This window comes from Cryptomeria japonica, chromosome 8, assembly GCF_030272615.1.
Source record: "Cryptomeria japonica chromosome 8, Sugi_1.0, whole genome shotgun sequence".
NCBI classification, from domain to species: Eukaryota; Viridiplantae; Streptophyta; class Pinopsida; order Cupressales; family Cupressaceae; genus Cryptomeria; species Cryptomeria japonica.
In genome coordinates this window covers 484,751,062-484,768,045 of record NC_081412.1, presented here as the reverse complement: position 1 = coordinate 484,768,045, position 16,984 = coordinate 484,751,062, and the positions used below count along the sequence as shown (strand labels likewise).

The 16,984-nt window shown below is 34.7% G+C and overlaps 1 protein-coding gene across 5 annotated transcripts in view; it reads right to left on the bottom strand.

The window, feature by feature from the left end:
* Positions 1 to 200: 200 nt before the first annotated feature.
* Positions 201 to 16,984, bottom strand: part of LOC131077280 (tetraspanin-10) — a 91,276-nt gene continuing 74,492 nt past the window's right edge. For 3 of the 5 annotated variants that reach the window (XR_009113569.2, XM_058014741.2, XM_058014736.2), the window contains one exon: positions 201 to 433. Coding sequence is in view for 3 of the 5 variants with exons in the window: in XM_058014741.2 (XP_057870724.2) it covers positions 379 to 433 (55 nt within the window). In the remaining 2 variants the exon portion in view is untranslated. Of the gene's footprint in view, positions 434 to 1,389; positions 1,881 to 16,984 lie in introns of those variants that run through there. The other 2 variants (XR_009113570.2, XM_058014739.2) reach the window with 1 other exon arrangement.

Below are 16,984 nucleotides of genomic sequence, written 5' to 3'. Positions count from 1 at the left end.
CAAATTAGTAGATCTATCAAAACATTACTCTTATATAAGAAAAACTTCATTTTTATATTTATTCTTTAAATTTAAAATCAATTATAAAAAAATGATATATTATTTTACTTAATAATTTAAAACATACTACTTAATATAAGTGATTTTTTTATTTATTATAATCCTTATTACAATATAATAAAACTTTATAAATACAAATATACAATAATTGAAATTTATATTTATTTGAAAATGCTTTCGAATGTTTAAAACTAAATATATCATCCTTATACATTTGTAATACACTATCATGATTTCATGACAAAATGAAATATTATAATATATTATCATGATATCATGACAAAATAAAAAATTATGAAGTATTTACAACTCTAAATATTATAACACATTGTGGATAACATCAATTTCATTTAAATTAATACATATACGAGTCCTGCAAAACATAAATGGCAATATAAAAGGTTAGAAATTTATTTTTAACAAACAACTTGAATGGCTATGAATTTTGTATTTTAAATAAAAGCATAGTTCTCAACATAAATTATTTAATTATAAAATCAAAAATATTACCATTGAAGAAAATAGTAAATGAAAAGGTTGTCTACAAATCTAAATAAATAAAGTATTGTATAGTTTACATTGAACTAGAAATGCATTGTTTTTGCCTATTAACACATATTTATGTATAATTGTTTTTGTAAGTCTAATAGGTATATATAATTATGATTAATTACAACTTTTGTAATGTAGTTGACCATCTAACTCAATCAAAAGAATAATATTGTATTTACTATGCTTAAAATGCATTGTTTTTGCCTATTAACACATATTTATGTATAATTGTTTTTGTAAATCTAATAGGTATATATAATTATGATTAATTACAACTTTTATAATGTAGTTGACCATCTAACTCAATCAAAAGAATAATATTGTATTTACTATGCTTAAAATGTCATTGTCTGAAATGCAACATACATAGAGATTCTTAGTGGGAAAGAAGCAAGTTACGGTGGACATTTCTTGATCAACATAGTTCAACAAAAAAACAGTAACAATATTTTTGAAAGTCCTAACCATAAATTAAAAATATATATTTATTGGTTCAAAGAACTCTCTCTTTTCATCATCATTAAGGTTGCTCTGAGATACTTGTATACACTCTTTCATGCCATGCTCATAAAAAGTGAGACTTATTGTTATCTAAATACCACAAGAATATGAGGGGACAAATCTTTTTTTAAATTGTTTTAAATGTTAAAGCAATGATAAACAATTATTCAAAAATAGCCAATGCATTTTATACATAGCATTGTCTTGATAGTGTTCTCTAGATATCTATCTTCCACAAGCCACGCATATCTTCCAATATTTGATGCTAACTATATATTGAAAATTAAATTGAATGAATGATTCAATAATCGGATGATTACATTGAACGATATACGCACCTATATATAGAGGTTACAAGACGATGTTCTATAATTAGAACATAACGATAAAGTAAAAGATTAAAGAGCTAAACACTAAATTAAGTGTGAAAGCTAAATAAAGCTTAAAAGATAATTACATAATAAAAAGCTAACTTAACAAGCTAAATAAGTCAACAACTTAAAATAGAATATGACCACTAAAAATAGAAGATGACCATTATAGAAGATATTAATATTATTTTAACACCCTCCCTAATGGTCATCGTAATCAATACCCTACAGAAAACACTGCAGGTGTTATGATCACAGATGCAAAGAACACTTTGTTGCTACGGAGACCCTCCCAGGATCTGCAGAATGTAAATGACCAAGAGTACCAAAAGCCATCCAAGCAAATGTAGCCTTCACATGCGAATTAGAGATCTGGCACACACGAATTACTGAAGCCTGAAACAATGATTTTGAGGAAAAAATCAGCAAACCCTTTTGCAGAAGAGTACCTACCAACTCTAAAACTGACTGCAAGATACCACGGTTGCAGATGTTTGCCCTGGCAAGTGCAACCCAAACTAACTGCAACAAAGCTCGATTTTTTAGGAGGAAAAACGATCAAAACCAGAGAACTTCACGAATCACAAATCCCACGCGAACTTCGCGTATTACAAATGATTTTTGAGGGAAAAATCGTAAAAATCAGCAAACAATTTTTGAAGAAAAAATTGTGAAAACCTAGAAATCCCATGCAAGCTTTGCGGATGACAGATAATAATTTTTAAGGAAAAAGATTTGAAACCCTGTGAACCATTTTCTAGGGAAAAAATGTGAAAACCAAGAAATTTGAGGTTACAAATCACCGTTTTTGTGGAAAAAAATGGTAAAACCCAGATAATTAAAATCTTACGCGAATATCGCGGATTACAAATGAGATAATTTTTAAGGGAAAATTATAAACCCTGCGAACAATTTTTAAGGAAAAAATCGTGAAAACCCTCCCATGATTTTTTTGTGGAAAAAATCAAAACACCGATAGACAATTTTTCAGGAGAAAATCGTGAAAGCCCTGGGACCTGTAAAACAAGGTCTGGCCTAAATCAATCTGATAAAAGTAACGATATTCAGATATCATGAACATGCATTGTTGACAATTGTTGAACTTTTTACTATGTTCCAACATGATGTTGGTCAATAATCGGACGTACAACATAATCAGCGCCCAAAAGACACCAAAATTCTCGACGTCCACAGAATTAGCAAAAATCGCTGACTATTTTTAAATTCCAAGGCAAATTCGCTGGCAAAAAATTTGAGACACCCAGAAAAATCTGAGACCAACCCAGAAAAGCTCTTGAAAAACCCACAAAGAATCTGAAATCAGAATGCAGATCCGACAGCTCACAAATTGAGGCACAAAAAACGATGCACCCAGTTCAAGTCTCGAAAAACACACCAAGAATCTATAACCAGAATAAAATTTCGACTTGAACTGAAGGGTTAAAACCCTAGTCAAAAATTGCAAAAACCCTAAGAAAATTTTCAATCTACAAAAATAAACTCCATGTTGTAGGCCCGAAAATCTCCAGAACCCTAAAAAAAACATGAACTCTTGCCCAGCACAAAGAAATTCACCCACGAACAAGAAACCCTCGAAACCCACAAAAAACCTTCAAAAAAACAAAATCATTTCTGTATAAAAAAACAATAAAAAAAAAATCTAGAAAATATTCCAGAAAGAAGGCCATCAATTTTTATTAAAAAATTCGCCAAACTTTAAAGAATCCCATCAACCCACTCTGATACCAGGGGTAGAAAATTTTGATTTTTAATAACTGGGTTTTTTTGTTTTTTTGTTTTTTAAAAAAGAGCAGATTCTTTTTCTCTTCCTGGGCAGATTTTTTTGTGGGTTTTAGCCCCTATTTTATTTTTTTTGCGTTTTTTTTGGAAAAAAAATCATCAATATTTTTCTTTTCTTTTTTTACAGAAAAATCAGAGTTTTTTTTATTTTCTGCAAAAAAAAAAAAAAATTCTGATTATTTTCAAGAAAAATTTCAAGTTTCAAGTTTGCAGAAAATTTTTATTTTTGGGTTTCTTCCAAACCTCGAAATTTGTGCCTTAGAATTCGTTCCAGAATTCTCCTCCAAGGTTTCAGATTTTTTGTGCAGTTGCTTCTATTCTGATTTTTTAATCAGATTCTTTTGTCTCATGCTTTCACTAGGTTGACCTCGTTCAACCTCCATTTTCGTGATGGCATATTTGACCAACATCATGTTAGAACACAGTCAAAGGTTCAACAATTGTCACAACACTTGGAAACAATGCATGTTCACGATATCTGAATACCATTACCTTTATCAAATTGATTTAGGCCAGACCTCGTCTTACAGGCCCAGGGTTTTCACGATTTTTTCCTAAAAAATTGTTTGTCGGTTTTTTTATTTTTTCCACAAAAAAATCATGGGAGGGATCCGACGGCTCAAAAAACGAGGCACAAAAAACGATGCATCCAAAAAAAATTGATGACGACCCAATTGAGGTCTTGAAAAACCCACCAAGAATCTACAACCAGAATAAAATTTTGACTTGAACTGAGGGGTCAAAACCCTAGTCGAAAATTGCAGAAACCCTAGGAAAATTTTCAACCTGCAAAAAAAAAATTTGTCGAAGAAGAGAAAAAGAATCTGCTCTTTTAAAAAAAAAAAACAAATTTTAAAAAAAATCTCTTCAATAAAAACTTGGAAAAATTTTAATAACAAAAATTTTCGAAATTTTTAATTTCCATGCTCTTATACCATGAAAAATAAATTGAATGAATGATTCAATAATTCGATGATTACATTGAACGATATACACACGCATATATAGAGGTTACAAGAATATTCTATAATTAGAACATAACGTTAAAGTAAAAGATTAAAGAGCTAAACGCTAAATTAAGCGTGAAAGCTAAATTAAGCTTAATAGCTAATTAAATAATAAAAAGCTAACTTAACAAGCTAAATAAGTCAACAACTTAAAATAGAAGATGACCACTAAAAATAGAAGATGACCATTATAGAAGATATTGATATTATTTTAACATATATATGCATACATAATCATACAATGTTATAAAAGGGAAGGATTCATTTTGTAAGATACAATAATCTCTCTTTCATGTATGACTCTTCAACTTTTAATGGTTAAGCAAGTCAAAAAATATATATAATGATGAAATTTGACATTTGAGCATTATCTTGCACCCCATGAGGGTACTACTTTGTGACTCATATAGAAGGATATGCATCTATGAGAATGAATAAGCAACATTAATCACACTTAATGGTACCATGTGATATAAGCAAATTATAGTAGTAAACCCAATGGGCCAATGGCAAAACCATGTAAGTTTTGATGCATGTTTAAATGTCAACACCTCTATCTCCAAAATACCTAGAGACACTAAAAGCATATATTTGTTATATGTTTAAAATGGGGTTATGATATTAAAAGTACCATACACCATGGTTTGTGAAATCTCACAAACTATAAACTATGAGATGGTGTTACCATAGGTTATGAGAATGGGCTTGATAGTATATAGCAAAACTACTTGAATCATTTAGTTTAAGATATCATAAATCTATCTTCACACTTAATCAAGGTCATTTTTAAGTATGTAAGGAACAAATTTAATAGTAGATATGCTAGAAAATATGGTGCTCGACTTTCCCATAAGGTCGTCAATTCAAAAAGGTGCAAGTCACTCTACTATTGGTATTACGAGGGCAACTTTCTCTATGAACCTAATAATCACTAAACCACTAGTTAAAACTATTAAAGCACCTAGTAATGTCTTGTCTAGTGATTGCTCCAATGATTTCCTTGCATTGCAATCTTTTCCTTGTGGCCACATTTGTGATGGATAAGATTACTATTAACCTTGTCAAAGTAATATATAATAAAAAAGTTGTAAACTTCAATTCTATATTTACTATTGTTTTTATATATTGATAAGTAAGATTAAAAGGACCCAAACCCTTGTACAACAACAAAGCCAACAAGAAAAAGGAACATAAACCATGAGCAAAGGGGCAAACCAAACCACTCAACTAGACCAAAAAGAGTGAGGTGCAATTGTAGTCAAGCTGTCAAAACCAACTACAAACAAATAATATAGTTGAGAGACTCAAGGTCCTACTTAGGTAATACCATACCTTGCAAGAATTGGCCTCTCATTAAATACTCTAGCATGAGTTTGGGATAAAGATTTAGGAAGGCATTTATTCTTCCTGACAACAATCTAGGAGATATTATCTTCTCTACTCTCAATATATTTATTATCTTTCTTCTAATATTAATCATTTTGATAGTTGTCAAATTAAAAAGTTCACACTTATTGGCTGTTTTCTATTTTGTATTTTTTTTAATTATTATTTCTCTTTTCTATATGAATTATCCTATACACGCCTTATCATTCTTATTTGTTTATTACATTCAGGGGTGTAATTGAAATGCGAGCAAGGGGTAGAGTGTAATAGTTTGTGTTAACAAAAACTATTAAAAAATTGACATACTAAAATAATTATATATAAAAATAATTAAATATATGGACATAAAACAACATCAAAACTCTATATTTAAATAATTTTAATGGAATAGCTACATAGTTTAGTAAATGAATAAATAAAGTTATGCACTTCAATAAATGACATAGAAAATAGTAAATGAATAAATAAGTTTTCCCCACCTGTTTCTTCTACGAAAGTTCCTACTGATAGTGTTGCCTGGACGGTGGTTTGTCGTAGGCGGAAAGGAAAATCTAACCACCTTTCCCAAGCCCTCCTTTCTCAAGAGTCGGGGTTTTCTCCCCCCTCTTGATTTGGTTTGGGTGTTGATGGTTTATCTGGTTGGTTTAGCCGGTCTGACTTTGTCCTTTGGGGTTTGCACCCCTGCTTGGTCTTTTTTGATAGCCTTTGGCTTTGTAATGGGTCAACACCCTTCTTAATGTTGCGTTGTTTCAAAAACAATTAGCAATAGTTAACGCTAATCGTTGAGGGATTGTGGTCTCTTTGTACTGGGTCAGCGCCCTTATTAACGCTTCTTTTTTTATCAAAACATTGAAAATATTACTTATAAATAAGTGTATCATTAAATATGGAGTAAATAATTTATTTGAAATTATTGTAGAATATCTCCTAATAATAAACGTTAAAGAAATGTTGTATAGCAACTTGGCTACAGTTTGGTCTATTTCATGCCTCATAGTACTTGTTCTATCAGACAATGGTTGTTTTTGTACAAGGGTTTAGGCCCTTTAAATATCTCACTTTTACCATTGTCAAAAATAAATGTTGAGCAAATAAAACTCTCTTCGAATAAAAATAAACTAAACGATATAAATAAAATAAAGTAATTCTCATATAATTTCAAAATTAAAAATTTCTTGAAATAAAATAACTAAAAATTGATAGCTCTAGGCATGTTTTAGATAGATGTATTTAAGATAGCTATATTAGTCCTATAATTCTTTAAAAAGAACTTAAATAACCGATTTATGATGACAACTAAAAAAGAAGAACATATATTTTTTATTAAAGCAGTAAAACAAGGGTGTTCACCCTTGATACAACAGCCCAAGGGCGGCAAAGGACAACAAACAAGGGTACAAACCCCAAACTAAACATGGCCAAACAGGTAAACAAAAACCATGTCAAACCAGCAACAACCCAAAAACCAACTCAAGAATGGGGGGAAACCCCCGAGCCGTGACCAAGGGGGGTTTGAGGGGTGGGGAAAGATTTTACCTTCCGTTTGCGACAAACCACAATCCAGGCAATAGTGTCATTAGGACCAACAAAAAGAGTCAAGCAGGGAGGAACCCTCATAGAGCCTGTCAGTGACAACAATAGGAAATGACTATAAAACAACGGCAAGTTGTTGCAACTGAGTAGCATCATGAGTAAAATTGGTCAGAGAAGAACAAAGCTACAAATAAGGAGCAGGAGTCTTAGGGACAAAGGAGGCCACAACGGAAGTAGCAAGAGAATCTTTAGCAACAACATCATCTCAGGAGGGAATATCATCCTCCTGAGAGGACTGATGAGTCAACAGAGTCAAAGTCTGAAGCATTGACTGTCAGGTGGTCCACAGTAGCATCCTTCCACCAGGTACCAACACCTTTGTGTCGTGGCAACAAGCACTCCAAAGCAAGATGACCCATTGAGAAACATCTCCATTAAGGAAAGGGCAGACCCTCAAAATCCTACAATTGAGTCTAAGGCATGTCCCCAACCATCAAAACCACATCCCCGAGGACAGGCGAAGAAAAGTCAATATCAAATATCCAATAAGATGCAAGCAAAGGTGGAGTGGCCCATAGAAGATGTGGCATCGTCAACCTTCAAAAAACGGCTGATAGAATTACCAATGGCCTCATAACAAGAATGCTCCAAAAAATGAAGGGGGAGATTAGGAAGGTGAACCCAAACTGGTAGCACATTAAGAGGTTGAGTAAGAGGATTAAGCGATGTTGTCTAGGGCTTGACAGAGAGAGAGTGATCCCCCATGCCCACAACTTACCCAAGATCAAATCCCGATCATGGAAGGAAGCAAAGGAAACAATGAAAAGCCCTTGGCACAAGGAAAAAGCTCAATATTATGCGCAAGCAAAGACCATGTGTTAATGTTTAATGTTAATTATCTTTTAAAATGCACGCAACTCCAATCTCATAATATAATATGAATCTTTAAGACTTGTTATGAATCCGCTTACCACAATATCAATTAGGACACCAACCCAAAAGGACTACAATCCCTTTACAAATACATTCATTAGGGCACCAACCCCAAAGGACCCTTATCCAAATCGATACAATGTCAGCAGGGCACCAACTACGATTCAAGAGGCAGCAACCTCGCACATAAAAAACAAAAATCCCTCAACCAAAGATAAAATTAAGGATTGACAAAATGAACCTTGTAATTTCTGCTTTGTCATTTATCGGTTTCTTGTCCACACATTGTTCTACATCCACTCACTTTACTTCTACATCAAAAGGTGAAGCATGATCTGCAGAGAGCAATGCTACCTAGCATTGGTAACTTCTACATCAAAAGGTGGAGCATGATCTGCGGAGAGCAATGCTACCTAGCATTGGTATAACTTTTTGTTATGCCTAACGTAACTCTCCTAGATCGACTTCACACAAAGAAATGATCTTTTATCCATTTATATAAATATATGTGCACTACTTTCATGTCAGACAGCTTTTTTCCAAAAAAAAACATGTTGGTTGTTGAACTTCGCAACATGTCATCTCCCCACAATCCTATGGCTAAAGAGATGAGGCCTCGCTGCATCCTTGCGGGCACGTGAAAGCCACTCAATCTCCTAACACAATGTACACGTGTCACCATTACACAAATTTGAAACGAAGAGAGAAGGATCCCGCCATGACCTTGCGATATTCCGAGCACCGTTGGATTTTCAGGAATGCATCGTAATCATTCATCAAATCCAAACATATATTAGGCCTCCGACTTGGGGAATATTGAGCTCTTGTCCATCCAATCAAGTCAGTAATTTGCTAGGCGAAGGGGCCCGTAGAACCATGACGTTGAAGGCTTAAGATACGACTTAAGCAATTGGTTGTAGGTGCTACCTAGTCAACGAGCAAATATAACAAGAGTGCTCAAGCCAAATACTGAGACCTAGGGTTTAAGGATACAAAATCCTAATCAGACTAGAGAGTAGAGAAAATTTATTCCAAGGGCAAAACTAATCAAATCACTTGATCTGATCACAACAACCCTTCTGCACAACAACACCATATCATTTTCTCATGTACATAATTTATGAGCATCCTTCTATTATGATCAGGACAGACCAAGACATCTTTGCAATATTGCATGACAACTTTTATCAATATTTGCAATATCTTTGTAAACAACAATCTTCCCCTATGGTGAACACTCTATCAATCTTGCATATTGCTGTCAATGAGATACTTTGACATCATTGACAACACTAGAGGCCAACATTACTATCAACACATTGCAAATTTTGAACATAACTGCTTCCTAATATGTTCGTGTATGATAAGCACACACTTACACTGAGAAGCAAAGGTAAATCAATGTAAGACAAAATTTCACGTACTCAAAATTTAACAACCCATTAATAGAAAACACACAAGATCCATACAATTCAAAACACAATATTTACATGGAAACCCTTATGAAAAAAAAACCAAGGAGAGGGACTGCTTGCATTTACTGTCCAAATCTAGTGACAAAAAAAAAATTATCTTACAATATTTGTGAGGACAAACCACTAGAGACACGATTCCCCACTTACAAAATGTGCAAGCACCAACTTACAGGAGACACCAATACCAATTTACATGATTTGTAGGCACCAACCTACTGGAGACTTCAGTCCCCACAACTGAGCACCAACACAACAAGAGACACCAATCTCTTCTTTTAGGAGGTACCAACCTCTTCTTCAAAATTTCACCTTTTGATTGTTGCTTCTACGACAAATGATGAACAAAATTTTCTACACTTCCACTCTTCACAAAATTTGTTATGTATTAAATTTGCTTTGCATTTAATCTGATCTGCTATATATTCGAATGACAAAACATTTTTTCTGATGCCATACTTACAAACATGCTTCATCTTTTAATATCCCTTTGGATGTGAAAATTAATTGCATAAAACAAATAGGTCAGCCCTATAAAATTAAATCATAATAAAAAAATTCTATTAGTAGAACTCCAATTAAAGACAACATAACAAACAATCTCCCAAACTTTAACATCAACAACCCTTCTCATCAATGACAATATTTCCAGCAATCTCACCCCGACATTAATGGTCATATTTCAAACAATCTCCCTTCTTAAACAAAACACACTTTGACATCAATGATAACATTTCTAACAATCAATAGAATTTTTGTGAATGGCGTTTAATGGCTCTCTCGCCTTGGCATTTTCAAATGCTCTGGTTGGCCCTACATTTGCTAATACGTTGGCAACGGGTCTTGTTCTTGCTACCCCTATGTTTGTTGTTGTGTTGGATGCGGGTGGGTTGGGTGCAGTTGTTGCCCTTCCTAGTGTCGATGTGGGTAATGTTGTCGTGGGTGCAGGTGTTGTTGCGGCTCCTAGTGTTCTTGCCTCTGTTGTCAATGGTGATCATGTGGGTGCTAAGATCCCTCCTAGACCTCCTTCGTTTGCTAGTGGGTGAAGCTTTGCTCGCGTGGCCAAATCTGTTGCTCATCCTCCCAAGGGGATTTGTCCTTTCCCTTGTGCCAAGACCTCCCCTATGGTGGTTTGTGGCCATTAGGTTGTGCAAAATGATGATTTCTACCAACGTTGTGTGTTGCTTTGCAAATTTACTAGGTTTTGGCCTTCTCTCTCGAACCTCCATTGTTGGGTGAGTGATTCATAGAAGCCTTTAGTTGATCATTCCATTGAGTTTTTCCCTTTTCTAAAGGCTTTTTCATTGCTTCCTTTGCTTATTCTCTTGATTGTGATGTGATTTTGGGCATATTACGGGCTTGCGGAGATCACTATCTCTCTATCAAACTCTAGACAACTTCCCTTAATCCCCTTATTGAACCACTTAATGTGTGTCCGATATGGGTTCGCCTTCCTAATCTTCCCCCTTATTTATAGGAGCACTCTTGTTAGGAGGCCATTGGCAACTCTTTTAGCCATTTTTTGAAGGTTGATGATGCTACGTCTTCCATGGGTCATTCTACCTTTGCTCGCATTTTGGTCGATATTGACACCTCTATGCCTCTACTTGGGGATGTGGTTCTTATGGTTGGGGATAAGCCATGGACTCAATCATTGGATTATGAGGGTCTCCCCTTCAATTGTCGGAGATGCTACTCAACAGGCCTCTTAGCTTTAGATTGTTCTCACTCTCATCAGAAAGGTGTAGCTACTCGGTGGAAGGATGTTACTATTGATCACTTGACAGTCAATGCTTCTAGTTCGGACTCTGATGGCTACTCTCAAGAGGAGGATGTCTCCCCTCAGGATGAGGTTGTGCCTCTTACTGTTATTAAATCTTTTGTTGACCCTCTCATTACTATTGATGTGGCCTCCTCTGTCCTAGAGGCTCCTACTTTTACTGCTCTTGTTCAACAACGGCGTTCCACTCTTGGTGATTTTGCTCCAGATGTTCTACAGTAGTATCGCATGGACTATTGTTTTTCGCAGGCGGAAGGGGAAGTCCTTCCCTCCCCGCCCCCCAAACCCCTTTGTGTCAAGTTTTGGGTGTTTCTCCCCACTCTTGACTTGGGTTTGGGTTGTTGGTTTGGCGGGCTTCTAACATTGGACTTTTGGCTTGTTGCTTTTGGCTCGCCTGACCTTGTTTCGTTTTTAGTTTGTACATTTGTATTCTTTGTTTTCCCACCTACGGGTTGTTGTTTAAATGGTCTGCACCCTTGTTTAGTTGTAACAATCTCTTCCTTTGTCATTGATGGAAAGCTTGCAAAGAATTAATCAAGAAGAACATATACTCCATGTTTCTGCAAAGCTCCCCCTTTCTGTCACTCTTCCTCTTTGATATCAATTGCAAGAAGATTATCTATTCTCTCAAAAATATTCTCCCCCTTTATGTAATTATTCCTCTTTACATCAATGTCATCAATCCCCCTTTTCATGTAACTCTCCTTTCAAAATTTCCACCAATTGACCTTTATTTGAGCTATTTTCTAAAAGTGTATCACTAAGAAATCTATAGGGGTTGTAAGATAACGTAGTCATTAGCTCCCTATGAAACTGTGCTTCTCCTTATGCACTCAAAATTTATGTCTGAGATACTCCAAGTTTACACATGCTACTACCATAACATCTTTCAATGTATGCTTCATCCAAAGAACTTGTTTGCAACATGACACTATTGCTATGCATTCCACCACTAATGTGTATTCTACCTCTACAACATGACATTGTTGCTATCAACAAACATTATCTGCCCAATTTGCATCCATACATGTTGCTACAATGAAATATTTGCCTTTGAGATACCACAAAGCAAAGTCGAAAATGCCCCTCAAGAATTTGAATATTACTTTGACTGCTTTCACATGAATCTTTGTTGCATAATGTTTGGCCTTGATGTTGTCATATATAATAGGTTGACATACATTGATTTATACAACATTTGATTATCAAAACTTCATATGGCCCATTAATCTATGTCAAAACCAACTTTCATTTGTTTTTTCCTATGTAACATATTTCTCACATGGTCTCACTAAGGATGTATATGTTATTTGTTGTCATATTTGCTTATTCTTGTAAAACTCATGCACTAAAGAGAGAGAGAAGATTTTGAATTTTAGAGGTAGCAAATTTCAATAAAATCAGCCAATCTCCTAGATTTAAGCTGTTAAATGCAATCAAGACAATCTCCCGAAATTTCGGAAAAAATGTCCGGGACCGTGGCGAACGGAGTGCACACGGTCCTCGCAACTTTTTTTGAAATTTTCAGGGATGAAAGTTATGATGATTTTAAAGCTAATCTGAAAAAAATTGAGTGATTTTACGATCTGTAGATAGGCCAAATTAAAGTTGCAATCTCAAAATTGAACCCTACCAAGATTGTTGAAAAATGTAAATTTTGAATCTTGAAAAAGAGGGGGAAACTGAAATTTTGAATTTTATGATTTTAGAGGGAATACCAAAAGCAATGCAAGTTTTGAAATTTAAAAGTTGACTCGATTTCATGCAAAATTCGAATTTGAAAGTGGAAATCAAAGTTGTTGCAATTAAACACTTAATTTCAAAAGTCACAAATTGCAAAAATTTCAATAAAACACTGAAATTTCGAATGAATGCCAACACACTTTTCAGATTTAGGACTGTAAGAAACACAATTTTGATATGAATTTTAATTTCAACAATTTTTGAATGATTAGAAGCCTCAATCCAAGCAATCGCTAGACCAACTTTGACTTTAATTTTGAAAGTGTTAAAATTGATAAAATCAGCCAAAATTCTGGATTTTAGCAAAAAAATACGGTAAGATCTAGCTCCCGAAATTTCGAAAAAAATGTCGGGGACGATGGCGCTCGGGGTGCACATGGTCCTCACAACTTTTTTCCAAATTTTCAGGGATGAAAAATATTGTGATTTTGTTGCGGAATCCAAAGTTACAACTGATTTGAAAGTGTTTTGATTAGTGAAATTATCAATCAAAGGTTGAATCAAGGTGGTCTTAAAAATTAGGGTTTGGACATTTAACCACTTAATTTTCAGAATTAAAGCACAAATATGAATTGACAATTTGCAATAGAAGGGTAGATCTGAAACAAGCATTAACAATTAAACATTTCACAAGCTCAATTACTAAAAAGAAAATTTTAGGGTTTTTATGCAATCAACCTCTAAAATTTGCAAAAGATCAAACATGGAAATGTAATTAAGGAAGCAAAATTTTCAAATCTAACCATGAATAATCAGAATGAGGATGTTTCACGTCGGGTTCACCAAAATGTAAAGCGGAAAAATCGAACCCTAGTTGTTCTCCCCTCCCCAACTCCAAGGAGAGAGAAGGGAGAGTCACTAGGGTTGATGGTTTTCACTTAGGGGAGACTTTACATTCAAAAGAGGGGTTGAAACCCACAAGATCCAATCCCACGCAATGCAAGATTGGATTCTAAATGAGTTTCAAGGGTTAAGACATCAAGGATACCCTCTTTTGTAAAGAATGTAGATAGAAAGATTGAACTAGGAATGCATGTAAAGTAGGAAAGATTCGCTTATAAACAGAGATAGGGATATGGGATGAAGCTGCGGACCTGGAATTAGCAGTAAAATGTCGAGACGGTGTTGTTCTGCAAATTTGAGCGAAAGTTGACGGGACGATGGCACCCGGCGTGCACACGGTCCTCCGAAAAATCCGCGAAACGAAGGGGGATCTGTTCGTCTCTGCACAAGGATTCCAGATCTTCAATTACAGCCGCGTACCTGCAACCTACACACAGAAAAGAGAGGACGATTGGGGGGTTAGGGATTAGGGGTTTGCCTTTAGGTCAAACCCCGGTTTTGGAATTAACCAAGAAATGAGAATGCTGTAAATGTAAATGTTTGTAATGTAAACAAGTACTGATACCTTGTTGTAAGAATGTTTGTATTCTTACATGCGAAGGTGTAATGAATGTTGTATTTTGTATGTTGTAAGTGATCTCCTCTTCAATGGTTGAATCCTTGTCTTGAATGCAACACTTAGCCTTGAATGGAGACTTAGAATGCTCAATTGCTTGAAGGAATGCTTGAATGCTTGAATGTTTGAATGTTTGAATATCGCTTTCGCCTCTTGCTCTTGCTTATTTCCTTCCTCCCTTTCTAGGAGAGGAAAAGTAGTTTATATACTTGTCAATTAGGGTTGATAGACTAATTTTTCCGACCTTAGGCCGACCAGGAAACATTATTTCCCGAATTGCAAACTTAAAGACCCGATGCCCAAAAGAGACCGGGCCCAAAATAGGGCCAGGGACCAGGGCGTTGGGCGCCATGGTCCCACCTCCAGGGACAGCAGGGTGCAAGGAGGGATCAGGCCAAGGTGCAGAAAAATGCAGTTTTTGGTGTTGTAAACAGGTTTCGGGGTCTCCATTCAGGTTCAACGTTGCGTCGCCATCGTGAAGACCCAAATGCAATCGAAATTGCATGTGTCGCAATTTTAGGACGCTACAATATATATGCATGCATGTATGACTCATGGTTGCAGGATATTGTACATACAATACTGCATAGGTACGAGGTTCGTCTCCACTTGGATTCGCAGGTTTGAGTGTACCTTTTTGGTCCTTAGAAGTTGGATTAGGTGGTCCTAAGACCCTCGTTTGACCTTAGTCGTGCTCAAGTGAGTGTCGTCAGTCGTCCGTCAGTATCCCATGTGATTGAGTATGCAAGTCGTCTGTTTGTTTGACTTTTCTTGGGTTGCGTGTTTTGTGTGTGGTTAAATTGAGTATTTAATTTGATTTAATGTGTGTTTACGCGTTAGTATTTTAGGGACTAAATTAAATAGGTCCCCCTTGTGCAATTAATCATTAATTAGAATTGTTCAATTCCTATTTATAGCAAGTTTGATTTAAATGGTTAATTTTAGTGATGAATATTTATTCAGTTTATGCTTTTGGAAAAGAAAGATTTAAATTTATTTGAAATAGAAATAATTTAACCTCTTTGACATTTTGGAAATAGAAAGGTTAATTTCAATTATTTAAGAAAATCAATTTTATTAGAAAAGCAAGTTTAATATATATTTGAATTGTTGAAAAGAATTTTGATCAACAATCTTCCATTTTAACCGAGGTTTTGGAAAAATATGGGAGAGGATTATTTTTTTGGAGAGTACTTTTGAAAAATATTTTTGGATGGAGAAATTTGGGCATTTTGGAGAAGGAAGGATTTCTTGAGCTTGCAGGTTGAGCTCTTCATCAAATCTCTTTCAGGATTGTTGAATCAAGTAGGTCTCTAGTTTATTTCATTGGTTTCGTTGTTTAAAAGAAATTGTTTTGGATTTTGTAGAAATCTGGTTGTGAATGTTAAAAATGTCATTTATTTGGGGAAAATGATAGAGTTGTAATTAAATCTCCAATCCAAACCCTCCTTGTCTTCTTTTCCAACCTCAAGTTTAGATTTTGGTTGCTCAGGTTGTTTTAAAATCAAAAAAAATTGGATAGGTTGTTTACAATAAGATTCTGTTAAAATCCCAATGATATTGTATTCAAATTCAGTTTTTAAATGAGATCTCTGTTGTGCTTGCTAGAATGGAGGAAGAAGCATGGTTAAAATTTTACCAGTCTAAGTATTTGGGGCTTTCTGGTGTTTTCATTTTAAGAATATATGTATGCTAATCATTTGTATAATTCCGGAAAATACTTCCAGAGTTTGTTCCCAGTATAGATCTATCTCATATACTAGGATTAATTAAAAATATCCCCAATCTTCTCATGATTGTTCATAGAAATAAGAAAAGAGCAGGTAGGGTCAACAACTACAATAATAGTCAATAACCCTCATAAGCAAAAGGAAGATTAACTTATAACTCAATTGTAAATTGTAATATAGGAAGTATTGAGACCACTATTCATATTTGTGCAAGTCTTGCAACATATACAATCATACAACAAACTCTACAATCATACCTTGATTAATTGAAAGTTGGAAAGTGGATGGCAAAGCTATCATGAGTGGAACATAAGACAAAGACAGTGAATCTTAAGTTGTTGATGAAGATAAAATCATCTACAATAGTATCTGTAGTTAAGGAGTTTGGAAATTCAGAGCAGCAATAGAGAGTTATGGCAAAATTTGACAATTACCTTAAAACCATTTGTGTTCCCCAATCAACTTGTTACATTGCATATTCACCTATAGAAATGTTCAAACTGTAGTTTGGGTATCTGCTATAAACTATTTGTTTGCATTGTCTACATCAGCTTTGTTTCTAATTCTACATTATTCCTTCCAAACCACACCCTCAGCCACTACCATTTTGTCTCTTTATTCTACAAGTTTGCTACATCCAACTCAAGTGTTGTGACC